General features: G+C 39.3%; 1 protein-coding gene across 6 annotated transcripts in view; it reads left to right on the forward strand.

The window, feature by feature from the left end:
* Nucleotides 1-12,131, forward strand: part of USPL1 (ubiquitin specific peptidase like 1) — a 42,442-nt gene extending 30,311 nt beyond the window's left edge. For all 6 annotated transcript variants that reach the window (XM_073228854.1, XM_073228845.1, XM_073228852.1 and 3 more), the window contains 3 exons: nucleotides 1,836-1,961; nucleotides 7,060-7,217; nucleotides 9,085-12,131. In XM_073228854.1, the coding sequence (XP_073084955.1) occupies nucleotides 1,836-1,961; nucleotides 7,060-7,217; nucleotides 9,085-10,976 (2,176 nt within the window). In that variant the 3' untranslated portion in view covers nucleotides 10,977-12,131. The remainder of the gene's footprint in view (nucleotides 1-1,835; nucleotides 1,962-7,059; nucleotides 7,218-9,084) is intronic.
* The last annotated feature ends 7,223 nt before the right edge of the window (nucleotides 12,132-19,354 follow it).

Raw genomic sequence — 19,354 nt, forward strand, 5'->3', positions numbered from 1 at the left:
AGTATTTCATTTACACCTAGGACTTAAATTATTTTGTATAAGTGAGTATAAGAACAAATACCAGTTTGCAGGTTTTCTACCACTGATTTATAGAGCTTATCTGGCTTTCCCCTGACTTGACAAATATGGAAATTGAAGCTTGAAAGTGGATAGATGCCCAAGGTGACCCACTAGTAACTGGCAAAGTTCAGGCTTCTGTTTTGACCTGTAAGACATTCGTATCACCACCTGGATTTTAAATGATATAAACAAGGATGATGATTAAAATCCGCTTAATTATGGCTTTTCCAAAATTCACATCTCAGTTGTTTGACAGCTTTTCATTGAATATATTGTGTGTGCCAGGAACTCAACGGAAGTAATCCTTATCCTGGACAAATTAGGGAGATAACCTATAAACGCGAAATAGACGGCCAGTGACTTAGTAATTATTTTTGATCTGTTGGCTGCTTTAAGTTGCTTTGGAAGCAGGACAAGTCATTTTGCCAGTATATATAAAAAACTTGAGAGCACAAGGGGAAGAAGCCCTAGCTATTTGGTTTTGCTGTTGTTTTTTAAATTCCTTTGTTCTAAAAATAAAAGTTGTTTTGGAAGAAGGGCTAAAGGGTAGTGGAATTTCATTTAATACATTTTAATATATGATAGCTTAAGACTTTCTTCCACTTGATCTGGTGGGAGAATATTTGGCAAACTTGTTTGGTTTTGTGCTGTTAATTTTAGTGCCAGTTTAAGAGCTTTTACTTGATTTAGTTTGGAAAACAAGTACTTAGTGCACCCTTCCTTGTGTATCATAAGTGCTTAAAAATGTTAGGTGTCATATGGAATGTTAACACTTAGTTACTCAAACTCCCCTTTATGAACTACAAAATAGGAGCCTTTATTTAATAACTATCCTTGAGAACCAAGAATTTAGCAGAAATACTGTCAGTGCATTTGATAGCTGTATGTTGCATTGCTTTTAAAAATGTTAACTTCCCTGAGAACTGCTCCATTTTTAAAGAAACAGCCTCTGCTTATCTCACTTCTGATTTATCAATATTTGTTACTGTTTAGAAAAGAAGCTAGTATCTCACAGGTAATAAATAATTATGCTTCTGAACATATTTCTATTAAAACAAATGCAGATGAGATCCGTGTACATCTGTAGAGATCATCTTTATAGATGCCTATTGCTGTCAGGTATTCCAAGTAAAGTGCAAATTTAGAACTTGTATAGCCTGTGAAAAATCTTTCACAACTCACATTCTGATTTTTTAAGGGTGAAGAAAATTATGTTGTATGTATTCCTGATTATATATTTGGAAACCCCCCTTTTCATACTTTTGGTTTTAGTAATGAATAGCTAAGTTGTGAATATTTTGAATGAAGGGTGAGGTCTGATTTTGAAAACCTTCGAACAGTGGCTCTTAATTGGGGCGATATTGCATCCCATGGGACATGTCTTCAGGTACTGGTAGCTACTACCACTGGAGGCTGTTCCCAGCGTCTAGTGTGTAGAGGCCAGGGATGATGCTAAACATTGGACAGTGCTCAGGACAGTGCCGCAAAAGAGAACTACCGGTGCAAAAAGTCAATGGTTATTGCTCTTCAGAAACCCTTCCTTCAACATTTTCTCCATCTCCTAGCTGAAAAACGGTAGGTAATTTATGTGCGGTACTCACAAAACACTTTATTAGTGTTAGGATGGAACATTGATATATTAATTTATCATATGGTTTGATGGGATAGGAAAGTGTGAATAAACAAATGAAGGAAAGTACCTGTTATTTTAGACATTGATTTAAATTAACATAAATGAATTTTACTTAAATGAATTTATGTCTTCTTTTTTATAGATGTATGAAGAATCTAGTCACCTTTACAAATGTCACCCCTGAGTGGCACCCACTTAATGCTGCTCATTTTGGTCCATGTAACAATTGCCACAATAAGTCACAGATAAGAAAAATGGTATTGGAAGAGTAAGTTAAAATTTCCTTACTATTTTCAGAACAAAATGAAGATGGATTTACATTTTTTTTTAATGTGTGGAATTGAAAGTGATGACTATAACCTACCCTTCAGAAGTTTGAGTTAACGTATTTATGAATTGCCAAAATGCCTGTCTCAGGAAATGGCCAATAAGTGAGCTGTGCCAACTTGAAATACCCCTGAAGGGCTGACTTAGGGTGATTGTCTGACCTGAGCTCCAAGTGTCTTTCCTTCTTTTACCTTTTCTCTCAAAGGATATTAAACTTCAGTTTTTCTCTCCTTGGCCAAGTGCCTGGAGTCTCGAGAATGCTGGGATCTCCCTCATCTAATTTCAAGCTCTAAGATGACTCAAAGAGGAACCACAGCCGAATCTGCCTAAGTTTCCCTCTTCTCCCAGTCCTCGGCCTGCTAATTCTTCATCCTCTTGTAAGCTTTCTGCTGCCCTTGAGCAAATGTGCTTTGTTACATTTTGCCAGCTTTTCTATTTGTCCTCAGTGGGAGGAGTGGTTCAAACAGAAGTCAGAGCTATTGTTACCAGAAGCCCCATATCTTAATAAACTCACAGGTTCAGTCCCATTTTAGGCAGTTTGTCTCTCTCTTGTCAATACGCTGACACACATATGCATCCTCTTTAACCATTTTCAGTCACCCTTATCTCAAAACTCTATATATTAGGGAAATGTTTTGAGGTATAATTTGGTATAAGAAAGAACCAGTGAGATTAACCTTTTCTTACCTTTTCTGATGCCCTTAGTGTGGCAAGAAACACCTCAGAATATTCCCTGAAGGTCTGTTTTCATCCAAGTAATGAATCCTCAATACTATTAATCTAATAGTGCCCAGATGTAAAAGGAACATAGAACAGTGCCCCCCCCCACCCCCCACTCCATCTGCAGGCATTTATTTTAAACCTCTAAGGTAGTATTTACTTTGACATTTCAAAACAAGGTGCATATTCCACCTTTAATATAGTCCCCTTCTTTTTGTAGTAGTTGAGGACTGGGGAGGGCTCTTACACCAACACCTGGGCCTCATCTCTGTTTAACTTCTCCCTGTCCTTCCAACGTGACTACATTTTTGGTAAAATCAGTGCTCATTGCATGTGAATATGCATATATTCCCCCTTCAGCCAAGCAGTGTACATGGTTGTATTTCATTTTTTTGTAACTCTTTATTTTTCCAGGAATTGTTAATTGCTTAGTTTTCATTTTTTCCAAATTCTTCAGACACCTATTCATAAGTTTTCTAAATGCTAAAATGCTTCACCATATTTTAATCCTCCTATCTTTTTTTTTTTTCTGGAAACCTCTCTTCTGCTGCCTTAAACCCTTCCGCTCCAGTGTTCAGTATATGCTGACTGATTCCTGGGCCTGGTGCAGGGGAGTGCTTTTTATATGTACTTCCTGTCACTATGCCAGTTTTTAGCTCAGGGCCTTTCCCCCACATTCTTCACCATCTGTTGCCTGTAAATACTGAGTCTTTTGGGGGTTCTGTGGGGCATATGAGCCCTTCTCATCAGTATGGCCACTCTAGCACTCATGCCATCATTTCATCTACTCTTAAGTTACCACTTGTCTGTTTTCTCTTTGTCTTCTAAATAGTCATTGTTTGTTCTCTTGTGTCTCCTTTCTCTTTCTTTGTCCTTTTGGTCTGTTACCTTTTTTTGCCCTTCACCATCATTTTAAGTGGGAGGTCAGAGTGGGAAAGAAGAGATCTTTAACCAGAAGTGCGTAGTCTTGCTGGAGCTTGACTGGGGCCAAGCTTTGAGATGTTAAGTGTTGAGGGGGTCTTTGTTTTTTTTAAACCCTTTCCTTGATGAGGTAGAAGGGCAGTAGGGTGTGGGTGTCCACCGTCCTGCACTGGACCTTGATTGCTTGAGGCTTCTTGTTGTGTATAATTTTATCTAACAGTTTATGCCTGCTGTTTCTCAAGCCCCAGCATTGAAGATAAACTCATACTACTTTTTGTCTAATCTGTTAACTGGTCATATTGCAACGTATAACTTAATTACACACATGTAACTTAATTACACAAATATGTTGCCTTATTTACATTAAAGATTTATGCTCTGATCTGGAAATACATACATTGGGAGTAACAGTGTTTCAGTGGGAAATGTGTTTAGGGTTCTTATGGCCAAATTCTGCTTATAAGCAGAATTTATAATTTGGACATTTACTATATTGTAAAGTAAATTGAACTCTGTGTAAAATTCACTTAAATTTTAAATGACATGGTCTTTATAAAGTCCTTCATGGTTTTTACTTTGAAATTTGTACTACTTCATTTGTTGGTTTCTAATGGAATTTAGAAACAAATTTAATATAGTTTTGAGGGATAACTTGAAAGTGATTAGGTCCATTATGATATGATTCAATCTAACAACATTCTAAAAATTAACAGTGTTTTAACACCTTATCTCAGTTCATCCACATCTCTCATATGTTCTCATAAGCAAAAGAGCCCATTGATGGTGTGAAGTGCCCACTTAGAATCTGAGTTAGTTTTACTTTATCAACTCTTGAAATAAATCTCTCATTACTGCTATGATCTCCTTTAGGAGTCTGGTCATATACTGTCCTGGATTGTCATTTGAAAAGCTTATTTCTTTAAACTTAAGTTTTAACAGTGATTTTTTTTTTAACAAGTATTTGTAAAGAATAAAGGAGTGGTAGGAAAAGAAGACATTTCTGTTTTGTGCTTACAGAGCTTATTAAAGTGTGTAATACAATGATTTTGAGACTTTTTTAAAGCAGTATAAACTACATGACCTATAAAATTTTGGATGGAATTACTGATAGTTAAAATTACATTTCATAATTTAAATCTTCATCGTTTAGCAGAAGGTGCTTTATTATTTATGAAGTCCTTGAAAGAACACAGTCCTCCAAAGAACATGAACATAGTTTGTAAACCTCTGTTGAACAGTTGAATATTTTTAAAGATGTGTTTTTTACCGTTAATATGAACCAGTTCTTAAAAAATGAATTACACCTGACTTTACTCATGTTTTTCATCTTTTGTCATAGAATCTGAAATAATTCAACAGTATAATAGATCAGAAATATAATGAGATTTAAAAATTATATTTGCAGGTTTTTTTCTGTCTAAATCCTATTACACTTATTATTATTACTGTTCAGAAGTACATTATATGCATTATTAAAGTTGCATTTTCCACAATATGAATTATATTACATTAAATTAGTGGGGATGAAAATCAAAAACTCGTATTCTAGGCCATTAGCACAAAGACTGTTGCGGCTCTTTGAGGAACAGGGACTCAGTGTTCTGGTGTCTTTGGGTAACAGGGCACTTAGCACGGTCCCTTTCCTTTGCTTTGTCTCTTCTTTTCTTGAGGGCAGGCTCTTAAAATAGGAGGAATTCAGTCTCATATTAGGGAAGTGCATGGCAAGTGGATCTTTGCTTGAAGTCTCTTGTGACTGTTAGTTCCAGTTCTTTAGCCCATCCTATCCAGTTTTGGTCTGGTTAAGTCAGAAGTTAACTTGCTCTCCTCCACTCTGACTGACCATCATCTTTGACACTCTGGGCATTGTGGAAGCAGCAGCCGATAATGAAATCTGTTGCCAAGCTAGGGGTAAAGTTCTGCCCTCTTCTGAGAGGTTGGAAGTAAGACAAGCTTGGATATCGGGCAGGAGAATCCTATGATCTCTAGGGAACCTGTAGAGGAAAATAAACTAGAAAATGAGGCATTTGCTTTATTTTATTGACTCCAAGGTGCCATCATTTATAAGTTGTACCATTTTTTAAATATTCTGTTATGAAAGAAATGTTGCCTACTTATCATTTTCCATGTATAAATTCACATAAAAAAAGCAAGAACCTTAGTGAGATTGCAGGAATGGCTCAGAAACTAGCCTCAGAAGACATTTTGAAAAGTATATAAGGCCAGGAGAACTAAATACTAGTATTTAAGAGTCGGCAGGTGCCTAAAGCCTGCATATCCAGCTATGAGAATGTGTCTCTGGTTTTACTGTTGATCATTGACTCAAAGACAGACATTTCACACTTTAACATATTTGAAATGGAATATGTCTAAAAACTGATGGCATGGTATAGCTTTTTAGTATTTTTTCAGAGTGGTGTATTTTAGGTCAATGAAATAGGTATGATAAAAATGGGAGTTTAATTGACAGTTTGCAGGACTTTTTATTTATAACTACTTAAATCTTGAAGACTTGATTATTCTCTAACAGAATGATTGACAAGAGATAATTTACAAATTATCCCTTGTCAGTCCAGATAATCGGCATTTTGATTAATTCAAGTTCATTTCAGCTGAATAAATTTTGGTAAATTAGTTTTGATAGCTGTTTAAATGTTGGGAAAAGAGTTGTTCAACATTTTTCTTAAATCTTGAAAGCTTTGTTAAATTTAGTTATTTGAGCCCATCTTTGGATTCTCTTTTCATGTTACTGTAATGATAAAATTATTTTTGAAATCCTGCATGTCTTGAAGTTCCTAGTAAATCAACCAGGATATGTTGTGTTTTCTTCTCTAGTTACAAATGAAGCTTTCCTTAGTAAAAATTTTAATTTGACGGACCTCTCTACTTCTTGAGATAACAGAGAAACAGGCCACATTATTAGTGTGTTGGGTTTTTTTTTTTAGTGTTTATTCGACTGTCTTAGGCTTGTTACTTTGTTTCACTAATAACCTATCCCATCTAACAAAAATAGTTAATTTGCGCACTTAATGCCAAAGACAGTTCTCAAAGGTCTGGACTTTTTCCTTTGATTCTACAAAGTAGTTACCAAGAGATCCCCTTTAAGCCAAAGCAGCGTTGTGGCTTCCCGAGCAGTTTTTGTTTAATGGTGTGTGTGAGGAGCCTTATTGCATGACGGCTTCCAACCCTCAGTGCTGCCATTCTGGGAAGAGCTTACTGTTACATACTTTGTAGAGGGACTTCTCCATTTCTAATTAAGGCACACATCTGGAGGCTCTCGAGAAAAATTAGTGCAGTTAGCCTTGAAGGTGTTGTGTGACTTCCTCTGTTCCCATCATCTTCTGTATAGCCAGGCACATGGCATTAAATTTGTCCAACTTCTTTCGCTTTCTCTCCCACAGAGTATCCGCCATATTCATGTTGCACTTTGTAGAAGGCTTGCCGCATAAGGACTTGGAGCAATATTCATTTCATTTTGGAGGCTGTCTTTATCACGTAACTTCTGTAGTTCAGTACCAAGCAAATAATCATTTTATAACGTGGATTTTAGATGCTGATGGTAAGTGTTTAAACTTTTTTTTTTTTTTTTCCATGATAATAGGTGTGGGGACCAAGCTCTAGTTTTTGTTTTTAAAGACAAATTTTGCCTTGGCTCTTTTTCCTTCTTCTTGCTGTTCGTTGCCTTTCATCCTCTGCCTGTGTCCTCTACCCTGTCACTAGATGGTTCCCAGTCACTCCTAACTTTTTTTTTTGCTTATATCAGCATATTAATGGACATACACATGCATGTGCTTGTTTCTCCTTTTTGACAAAGAATGAGATCATATACTACTGTTGGTTTACAGTTTGCTTTATCCACTTAATTGCTTTGCTTTTGTTTTTTGTTCTTATCATATGAGTAACATGCTCAGTATAGAAAAATGAATGCTGGAAATTTTGACTTTTTTTAGATACATAACCTTGTACTTTTGAAAGAAAATGCATCAGATTGAAGATTTTTAATTGAGAAAGAACAAAAAGACAAATTTTGCTTTGTTTGCGGTTGTCAGTAATAGAAATTAAACATCTATTTCTAAGACAATTCGCCATTACAGACTGTGAGTCTTCTCACACTGTGAAGTAGAATATCTGAAATGCATAGTTTGCTAGCAGCTACTGTCAAGGTAAAACCGTTATTTAAATAATTAAGCTTTTCAAGGAAATATGGTTAAATGGTATAACTCATGAAGTTTGCTAATTTTTCACCTCCCTTTATCCAATGTGATTTACTATAGAGTTTTTTTTTTTCTCTCACAATGTTCGCTTTATCTTACACAGATAACTCAGTCCCCTGAAAGTCTTATATCAGGCTTTTGGGAAGGGGTCACTTTGATCTTTTTCTATTTTTCTGTTTTATATTGTTTGGACACTTTTTCATACTTGATATTTTCCTCCTTGGGGATGGTTTGGATGGATGACACAATAATGTATTGCTTCTCAAAGCACCTTGTAAACTGAAATTCACATAATAAGTGTAATTATTACCTTAGAGTGTTACCATACTCCAGAATTTGTGGGGGAAGTAGTTCTCAACAACATGAATGAAAACTAAAAAGTCAACATGTTTTACTTTTTCTTGCATTCCCAGGAATGAAAAAGTCCATTTCAGGTAGAAGAGTAAATAGTTTCCAACCCTGATAGCATATAAAAATCATATTGTTAGGTTATGAAAAATATCCTGGCTCTCCCCTAGATCAGTGAATCATTGTCTGTGGGGAATGGGCCCAAATGTTAATCAGGTGATTCTAAGGTGCATGTGTGGTGGAGAATCACTGACATACAGCCAAATAAAGGATTACCAAAGTTTTAATGGTTATAGAATAAACAGTGGTGAGTTAAGGTAGTTTATAAGGGTGCACCCACAGAAACTTAGTGAACGGTTTTGTTGGGAGGTTTTTTTGTGTGTGTTGATGAGGGTTTACCTCTCCTGTTGTCATTCCATAATCTCATTTCTGCTCAACAAATAACAGAGGCTCAGAAATAAAATGAGAGCAGACACGTGAATAGTGAGGCTTTTTTTAAAACCAAAAAGAGAAATAATTTAAACAAATGTTGGTACTTGAAAATTCATATATTATATAGAAAGCTTAATCTAATTTCTGGTGGTCCCAAAGGTTAAATAAACCTCTCTCTTGGTTGTTGTGGGTATTTAGGAAACGATGAAAACTTCTCTGTGTTTCAGATTTCTGGAGTTAGTCCAGAACTTTTGTTATCCAAATCCGGAAGTTGGTATTTGGCATAGAAAATGTAGACATAAGGAGGCGATAATTTTGAGAGTTCTCCTGTGGTGGCTGTTCCATAGGATATAGCAGTGAAAAAGGCCAGAAAACCCTTGGATGGTGGTTTGAATGTCTTACCCTCTCTCATTTTCTTTCCCCATCCCCCAGGAAGCTGGCTGGAGTGTGATGACTTAAAAGGCCCATGTGCTGAAAGACGTGAGCAATTTAAAGTGCCTGCTTCAGAGATACATATTGTTATTTGGGAAAGAAAGGCGTCCCAAATGGCAGATAAAGCAGCTGCCTGCCTTCCACTGGAAAAGACTGATGGCCAGCCCGCGTCCGGAGGTGAGGGGCAAGCGTCCCTGGCGGTGTTTTCTGTGGCTGACGCTGCCTCAGCTGAGGCGTCCTCAGGAACTCAGCCCCCAAATACATCTGTTGCTCCCACTCTTTCATGGGATGGAGTTGTAGCTCTTGAACATCATTTACTTCCAAGCCCAAAAGGTTTGGTTGACAGTATTTTACCTTTGACATTTGAAGAAACGCAGGTTAAATCTGAAGGTTTCCCATTAGTAAATAAACCTGTGGCAGAAAATGGAGGAGTTGTCAGAACAAATACTCCACAATCCCAAGAACCACTAATGGCTTCTCTAGTATCAGCTTCGTGTAAGGAAAAGCTTACCCAAGACCCGTGTGTGGAATTAAGCTTTCCATCTCAAATTGTGAATGCAGACATGCAGTCTGTACAGCTGAGCGCAGAAGACACTGAAATGACTGAACCCGTGAATAATGCCCGTGCTCTTGATCCTATACAGGAAGTAAAAGCAATAGAAATTGAAGGTACAGTTTCCTCAGAGAAGGACACCCCATTAAAACAATGTCTTTCACCAAAAACAGAGAAATTAAAGCCAGAACATTATGTTAAACCTCAGGTATCTAATTCGAAGAAAAAAGAAATTGCAGCATGTTCTCAAACCATAGCAGCTAAGTCACTACAGAATCCATCTCTGAAAGAGACTCAGAAGAAACCGTTTGTGGGAAGTTGGGTTAAAGGCTTGCTAAGCAAGGGGGCATCTTTTATGCCGCCCTGTGTCTTAGCTCATAATAGAAGCACCGTAGCTGATCTGCAGCCTTCAGTTAAAGGGGCCAGTAATTTTGGTGGCTTTAAAACTAAAGGTAGAAACCAAAAGGCCAACCAGGCATCCAGGAAAGCTCACAGGTTTGCAAGTAAGCCTCCTTCAGTTGGGGACCCTCCACCAAGTGACCCACTGCCAGGGGACGTGGCTTCTCATCTACAGGCTGATGTCAGTGCTGCTTCAGAAGTTTTGAAGAACGGTGAAAACGCCTCACAAGGAGCTCACCTCAGCCACAGTTCCTGTGGAAATGAAAATGGTGTTTCTTCAGTAAACCATGGAGACTCAGTTGAGGGTCAGATTCATAAACTTCGTCTAAAACTTCTTAAAAAACTTAAGGCAAAAAAGAAGAAACTGGCTGCTCTTATGTCTTCGCCCCAAAATGGAATGCCTGCAAGTGAAAATGTAGAACCTGTGTCCCAGTGTGGGTCTCCTAATGACTGTGACTCAATAGAAGTTTTGTTAAAAGAACTACAATATCAAATTGATATTGCCGATAATAAATCCGGATGCACCACAGTTTCTGGTGTTTCCTCTTACAGTGGTCAAACTCATGAAGAAATTTTAGCAGAATTGCTGTCTCCTTCAACTGTTGTTTCAACAGCACTCTCAGAAAACGGGGAGGCTGACTTTAGATACTTAGAAATGGGAGACAACCACATCCCGGCACCAGTACCTAATGCTTTAGACAGTACTCCCCCCAACATACATCTGAGACAGGACCACAATTACTGCAGCCCCTCCAAGAAAAATCAATGCCAAGTTCAACCAAACTCTCTCACAAGTAATGCCTGCAGTAGAACATTGAACTGGGAAAGTCCCGTGAAGACTGATATTTTTGATGAATTTTTTTCCACTTCAGCATTAAACTCTTTAGCAGATGACACAGACTTACCTCATTTTGATGAATATCTGTTTGAGAGTTGTTGAAAACTCTTTTTTAATATTTATTACTGCTCTTGGAAACACTTGCCATGATTTTAGGTGGTGTTGCTACACTGGCCTTGTCATGAACAGAATGTGAGCTACTGAAGGTTCTACCTTTGGTCCCGCCCCTAAAGCGTGCAATCTGTTTCACAATTTAAAATGTTCAGGAATTTGTTTTCCCTGTTGGCTTCATTAGTACTTTTGGAGAATGAGGATTTCAAAATGATTAAAAAAAGTTGTGTCAGTTTTCTGGCATTTTGAACAGTTGGGTACTATTAAATACCTACTTTTTAAATTTGGGGTCTGTTCCAGAAAAACACTAATCTTTCTGAACGTAAATGACTGTATATGGTATATGAATGTGTGACGGTGTTACTACTGTTTCTTATACAGATGGAGTGCCGTGGAATGTAAACGTCCCCCATACAACTTGTCTCCTTTTTCTCCCCGTACAAAGGATGGCAGGAAACCTTGTTAGTACAACTTTAATGTTACATGATGAGTAAATGATCTATAATAGAAAAAGTTGTCTGTTTTTGTGTTGATGTGCAAATGGTATATCACAAATATCTTTCTCCCTGAGAAATTTATTTGTGACCAGGGTGGGACACCATCCAACAATTCTATTTTGAGAGAAAGTAATAACCTTGCTATCAAGGCCAAGAGCCAAGCACTGTTATTAATCTCAGCAGTAAGGCAGTTAAAAAAATAAAAAAGGAAATTCTTGCTCTTCAGGATTTTGCGTTTTAACAAGGAAAAATATATAGTGTTAGGTGGTAATAAGAGATCAAGTCGATTGTTGCTATTTGTGGCAGCTTTGCTATAAAGTTTCCGTGAACCCTAAATTAGCAAATTCTGAACCTTTTCTCCTAGGGGAAATAGACTTAGTTTCGTGTGAGCCTCTGGTCACCTCTGGTTTCTTGACCCACAGATTAACAAATAACCTTGCTTTTGTGTGTTTCTGTTTAAAGATACCTTATGTAATATATATTGTTGATGAATAAACATTTAGCACAAGGCCAACAATGTCAGAGGGGAATGTATATGGCAAGTGACTCAAATTTTTCACTGCTCTGTGTTTGCCCATAAAGAACCACAAATACTATATTGGTTTTTATAATTTGCAAATAAATGTTAGCAAATAGGTGAATTCACAAACACAGTCTGAGTAATGAGGTTTGTATAACATCAGAGGGCACCAAATGCTATGGGAAAAAGTGGATGAGTGAATGGGAGGACTTGAGGTCGAGTGGGCATGGAAGGTTTCTTGGAGGTGGGTGACATTCGAGCAGGGACTTTAATGAAGGTAGGGGTTGGCAGGTGACCCTTGAGGAAAGGGCATTCCGGGAAGAAAAGTCCTGAGGTGCTTGGTGTGACTGAGGACAGGCCAGTGTGGCTGAGCAGAATCCAAGGGCAGCAGAGTTACGACGTGAGTTACAGAGGTTGGCAGAAGCCAGATCTGGTGTGGCTTTGGCCGTAGTAAGGACCTTGTCCGTGCTTGAGAACAATGGGAAGCCACTGGAAAGTTTCAGCCAAGGGAGTAAGGATCCTGTGTGTTTCAGAAGGGTCACAGTGAGGAGAGTGACTGTGGTTGGTCAGAGCCCAGCTCCCAGTCTGTTAGAGGCTCCTGAGGACCCAGACGAGGTGGCTGTGGAGGTGGTGTGTCCTACTGCGGTTGCATTTCAAGGCAAGTCAACAAAATGTGTTGGTGCATTGGATGTGGGGTAGAAGTGAGTCAGAGATGAATCTCTGGTTTTGTGGCCTGAGCAAAGGACAGACTTGGAAAGGAAAAATTTAAAGGAAAGAATTTATTCAGTGTTGGACACTGTTAAGTGTAAGATTCCTATCGGACTTCCAAGAGGAGGTAATTCAGTAGGAAGATGAATGTACAGCCCTGGGGCTCAGATGAGAGGCAGACGTTGGAGATACTCAGGAATTACAGATACGTGGATCATCTAATGCTGTGGTATCAGATAGGGTCATTTAGGGAGATACACAGCTCGGGGGGACAAAAGGGGCAGTCAGACGACCAGATGAGTGGTGTCCTGACAGTCAAGGGAAGAATGATTTTTAGGGAGGGTGTGATCTGTCCAATCTGACGCTGATGTGTCAGATGCTGCTGAGAAGAGCAGCGATTTGAGGGCAGAACTGACCGCAGGCTTGGGTGTCAGGGAAGCCCTTGGTAACTTGGCAAGGACAGTTAAGCAGAGCTGTGAAAACAAGTGTGAGTGGGGTGGTGAGAGTGCGGACAAGCGTCTCATTCTTCTGAAGCATTTACCTGGTGCCAGTAAGGGAAGGCAAGGTCAAGGTCTCTGTTAATATTTCTACAATGGACATGTCTTAATAGATTTACATGTGGACCTGAGCCTTCCATGGAGAGAGACAAATGGATATTGCAGATAACAGAAGGGAGAGTTGCTGGAGTTAATTTCTCCAGGAATGGGATCCAGTATAAGAGGAAGATGTGACCTAAAAAAGCTAGAAGAGTTTATCCATTTTAATACTGGGGAAGACAAGGTAAGTTAGTTAGATTTGGTGATGAGAGAATGAGAAAGATCTCGTGAATATTTACTCAGAAATACAGTAAAATCAACCACTGAGTGTGGTGAGAAGAGGAGCTGATGATTGAGAAAGAGTGTTTGGAGTTAGCCTGAGAACTGGTTTGAGTAAGGCCGTGCAGTAAGCAGGGTTGCTGGGCAGTTCTGAGAGACCACAGGAGGTTTATGGTCATAAGTTTAGCTGAAACCAGTTCAGATGGTTATTTTTCTCCAATCATGTTTGCTGTTCTCCAATCATGTTTGTCAGGTTCAAGACAGAGCCGATGGAAAGTTATATTCAGCCAGATAAGTATTGCCAGACAAATGGGTCAGAGTATAAAAGGAATTAAGTCTTTATGCAAGGAAAATGATAGTGATGGATAAGAAGGGAAGTAGGACACAGGGCAGGAAATGGTCATTTAAAATGTGGTGGCTCATCCCCATGGATTGGAGACAGGGGTCAAAGAATGCTGGAGAGGACCTAGTGGAGGAAGTAAGCTGGGGAGACGGTGTGCTTGAAATTGCTCTCAGAGGCAGCCCGGTTACGGGTGCTGATAAGGTAAGAAAAGGGAGAATGCCTGGACAAGCTTGGGTGAGTACATAAAAAGTGAGGAAGTAAAGGAACAGGGTGGTGTATGGATATACTTTGGGGAAGGCAAAGTCATCGAAGTGGCCACGGAGCCCTACCGTTTGGAAAGAAACACACAGTAAGCCGGGAGCTGAAATGCTGAAGGTCAGGCAGAGCCCTGCAACAGCAGGCGGTGGCCAGAAGAGCAGTACGTGTAGTTCAGCCTCAAGGTTTGGTGCTTCGAATATAGCTGGTGGGTTAACTGGAAGATGGGGGGACAGGTCAAAAACAACAGGTTCCAGGAAGATAAAACAGCCCCCACTGGATAGGCCTGTAGGGGAGGCTGTTTCTTCAGGGGATGTTCAGATTTAACTTAGCACACGGGCAGGGAAGAGACTGTTTAAGGAGGCTGGGATGGGGGAGGTCCTCTCAGTGACCCCGTGCATTCCAGAGGGCACTGTGGGAGGATCAGGGGTTGAATGGGAGCAGGAGATTGGGAAAGATTAGATCTAAGGGATGTCTGGGGAGGCTGAGAGTTCAAAGGGTGACATACAAGAGTGTGGTGTACGATGGGATCTCAGGGAGAAGAGGTTGGCGGTGGGGATCATGAATTCTCAGAGCATCCCTCCCGGGACTGGCCGCCGGAGACAGTGAAAGGTGAGGCGAGACGGAAGTTTATGAAGAGGGATCCCTCACTGGGTGAATTGGAATCTAACTGGTTTTTATCTGCTCTTTAAGTATAAAGGCATTCAACTTTTTCCATCCTGTGCCAATTTTGGTTTCCAGTTGACCATCATTTTTAATGGTTTGACAGTTTTATATTATTTGTTTGTCTTTTCCTTTTGGTATGTTTTACAAAGGTCCTTTCCACCCCAAAATTATATATCAATAATTTACATATACCTTCTAATAAAACTAGATTTCTTTTCCTTCTTTTTTCCTCTTCTTTTTTTCAGTCATGTATCTTTGTTTTGGCATGTATTTTGATGTGCAGCAATGAGATTTTCTCTTCTTCCAATAATACATTTACTCCAATACCATTTATTGAATCACTTCACTGTTCCTTAACCATTCCAGATACACTATCTGCATAGCTTTCATATTAAATTTATTAACAAATGTTCCACTCCTTGAGCATGTTGAGGTTGTGTGGCAAAAATTTAGTGATCAGTTATAGGATGCCAGTTAAGCAGTGTAAATACCAATTTCCCAGAAGGAAAATAAAGCCAGAAGGAAAGTCTATTAAATTTTAGCTCATTTTTCTTACAGTTTACATTGCAATAATACACTCCCCAAGTAAGACAAAGTGTGTGAAAGTGGAAGATACAATAAATTAGAGTTCTGGCTGTTTTTTGTTGTTGTTTTCTTCCAATTTTATTGAGATAATTGACATACATTACTATAAATTTAAGGTATACAGCATAATGGTTTGACTTACACATATTGTGAAGTGATTACCACAATAAGTTTAGTTAACTTAGAGATTTTCTGGTGGAAGGATTAATCCAAATTCAAGAGTCTGGGGGCCAAAAGACACATGGATCAGTACGTGTTGTGGAAGGGGAGGGATGGCGGAGTCAGTCTGGTGGATCAGAGAGGTGGCATTTAACGCATCAGTTCATTCTGAGCAGTTTCCGGAGCACCTCCTGTGGGCACCCTGCCGCAGGTAAAGAGCCACCCGCTGTCGGCTGGCTTTGAAACAGGCCCGTTCAGTGAGCTGGTCTGGGACCGTCTGGCCCTCTTGCTTTTTGCCACCAGGAACTCCACACCCTTCCCCAACCAGGGTCTCAGGGAGCTGCAGAAAAGGCAAGGGGGTGGGGGACTAAAACGCACACCAGGATGCTTCCAAGTAAAGCAGGTCCATGAAAAGGCACTTACTAACTTCTGCAAAATAGCAAAAGTGCTAAAGTGACAATAAATCTGGTACTGGAGGAGTTTACAATAATCAGAAGATTGGATGTAACCACAGAAGCAAGAGTCATCAGGTGAAAAGGAACATCAAATCTCAAAATGAAAATGCATTTTCTGGTGTAGTTCTTGAGGCACTTAATAGCTTGGTAAAGCACCCTGCTTGCTAGCTTGCTCTTTAGTATAGCCTTCTCACTGGGCTTGGAGGCAGAGATGATCTAAATATGCCCAGAAGGTCCCAGGATCTACAGCTCACCTGCTTTCCATGCTCCCCCTAAGCCCTAAGGCAGGGTAAAACAAGCCCACCCAGCAGGGTGGCAACACGTTTGCAGCTGTAAAGAATCCCTGTGCTTGGTAAGTAATAGAGAAATGTGATATTTAAAACATCAGTTCTATATTGAGTCTTATCCATCCACTACTTATCATCTTTATCTTATTTATCAGTGAATTCCAATTATCAGACCAACCCATAAGTGAATGCATTTTTCAATTAAGTACAAGTGAACTCTCATTATGTTTACACATACAAATAATAATCTATGATAATCTATTTCTCAGTTTATTACTAAGGTAATTGAGGATCTCCTTATTTTAAAGCATGTATTTGATTTACTTGTCTGGGAATAACTAGTGTAAGGCATCTTTGACAGATGGTAAGTTTTGTTGTTTTGTTTTTAGTGAAAAATGGCTCAATTCCTATAAGGGGGTAACTAAAATATGACAGTTTGCTAGATGTCATTAAAGTAACTCACAGGAAAGAAGTACAAATTGGTATCTGCTGATGGTGTAAATTGCTATAAATGCAGCATGCTGAAAGGATCAATATATTAAAGCCCTTCATATCCAGTCATTCCAGATTGTAGCAATAAAGTATTAAATGTTAAAACCTCAAGGCTGTTGACATCCAATTTACATAAAGAGCTCATGCACCTCAACAAACAAAAAGCAAATAAGCCAATTAAAAAATGGGCAGAGGAGCTGAACAGACACTTCTCCAAAGAAGAAATTCAGATGGCCAACAGGCACATGAAAAGATGTTCCACATTGCTAATCATAAGAGAAATGCAAATTGAAACCACAATGAGAGATATCACCTCACACCAGCTAGGATGGCCAACATCCAAAAGACAAACAATAACAAATGTTGGCGAGGGTGCGGAGAAAGGGGAACCCTCCTACACTGCTGGTGGGAATGTAAACTAGTTCAACCTTTGTCGACAGCAGTATGGAAGTTCCTCAAAAAACTAAAAATAGAAATAACATTTGACCCAGGAATTCCACTCCTAGGAATTTACCCTAAGAATGCAGCAGCCCAGTTTGAAAAAGACATATGCACTCCTATGTTTATCGCAGCACTATTTACAATAGCCAAGAAATGGAAGCAACCTAAGTGTCCATCAGTAGATGAATGGATAAAGATGTGGTACATATACACAATGGAATATTATTCAGCCATAAGAAGAAAACAAATCCTACCATTTGCAACAACATGGATGGAGCTAGAGGGTATTATGCTCAGTGAAATAAGCCAGGCAGAGAAAGACAAGTATGAAATGATTTCACTCATATGTGGAGTATAGCAAAGAAAAAACTGAAGGAACAAAACAGCAGCAGAATCACAGAACCCAAGAATGGACTAACAGTTACCAAAGGGAAAGGAACTGGGGAGGATGGGTGGGAAGGGAGGGATAAGGGTGAAAATGGGGCATTACAATTAGCACACATAATGTAGGGGGCGGGGACATGGGAAAGGCAGTATATACAGAGAAGACAAGTAGTGATTCTATAGCATCTTACTATGCTGATGGGCAGTGACTGTAATGGGGTATGTGGTGGGGACTTGATAATGGGGGGAGTCTAGTAACCATAATGTTCAAGTAATTTTACATTGATGATATCAAAATAAGAAAATAAAAAAAAAAACCTCAAGGCTGCTTTTCGGGTTTCAAGTCCTCTATCACTTATTTTATATGTCTATTTAATTGCTCAGCAGAAAATAAAATATCAGTTTCTCTTCATGACTTGTCAGTAGTATTAAACTATTCTAGTTCTTTGTGTTACCTTAAAATCTTCATTCTACTGATTTTTCCATACATAAACACTTTTGGATTTGACATGCTTTATGACCTTTATCACTAATTAGAATACAAATCAAATTAAGTACAAAGCCTGGCCTTCAAAATCTAGGAGCCAAAACCCTGCTCCGGAGTGACTCCTGGTAGCACGTTGTAAAAACAATTTTATCTGTGAATATGTACACTCTGGAGAGAGGGTCCTTAGCTTCACATTCAAATTTTCACAGGGCTCTGTGGACTCCTAAGTAATCTTTGGGAAGTTTATCTTAAATAAAGGAAATATAACTTTAAATGAAGTTAAACTTATGAAAATGAAGATTCTTTCTGGGACTGGGTTCTAGATGAACTCCATGGTGGAGAATTAGCCACAAGTAAGGTAAACTAAGGGTATGGACAATTTATAATTTTTCTAATTTCAAGCTTTCTTTAAGCCCCCTCTAAATTCACAATGTAAAGCAGTAGTATCACCATTTTCTGAGTCTCCCAGGCTGTAAAGCAGGCATGCCCCTCAACACCTGCCTCTAGTGTGAGTCCCTAAGTTTTGTCCAATCTTCCCCTGAGTTACATCCTTTTTTTTCTGTATCCGCCTTAGCCTGGACCCTCACTGCTTCTCCTTTGAAATATAATTTCCTCTTAACTGTTCTCTGATCTCTTATTTCTACATTATTGCCAGACCAACAACCTAAAATAGATTGTTTTATGTCCTGAAACAGAAACCTTTAGTATTTGCCACCTTATTTTACAGGGTAGTCTGGCCTCAGCCCTTGGCCTCTGGGCCCTTCCACAACCTAAGAGCATTTTCACTGAAACCTAATTGACACTTGTCTTACATCCCGGTTATGCTCGTCTTGTACCCTCCCATTCTTGTCCTGAAATTTCCCCAGCTCCCCTGCCTTTGGCCTGTCCAAACTGTTCAGTGTGGTTTCAAATCCTCCAAGAGGACCACCCAGCCTCTCTAGGTTGACTTCCTCCTTCGTTATGTGGGAACATCTCTCTGTGGCCCTCATGGTGGCACTTCATCACATGCATTTTTATGGGACTGTCCATCCCTGTTAACCACATACCCCGAGAAAGCAGGGATCGCTTCTGTCCTGAGCATGTGCCATATGACAGGCTTGTGCTTGATGAGCAAGCAATGTGAATGAAGACATGGTGCCTACTCTCAAGGAGTTCATCTTCCAGTGTAGGTGACAGGTATCCCTGTTTTTGGAGTGGTGTGATGAATGCATAGAGGAGAGGTATTAAGTCAGAGGGAGGCAGTGTCAGGGGCAGCTTGCCTGTGAAGGTCACTGC

This window comes from Manis javanica, chromosome 1, assembly GCF_040802235.1.
Source record: "Manis javanica isolate MJ-LG chromosome 1, MJ_LKY, whole genome shotgun sequence".
NCBI classification, from domain to species: domain Eukaryota; kingdom Metazoa; phylum Chordata; class Mammalia; order Pholidota; family Manidae; genus Manis; species Manis javanica.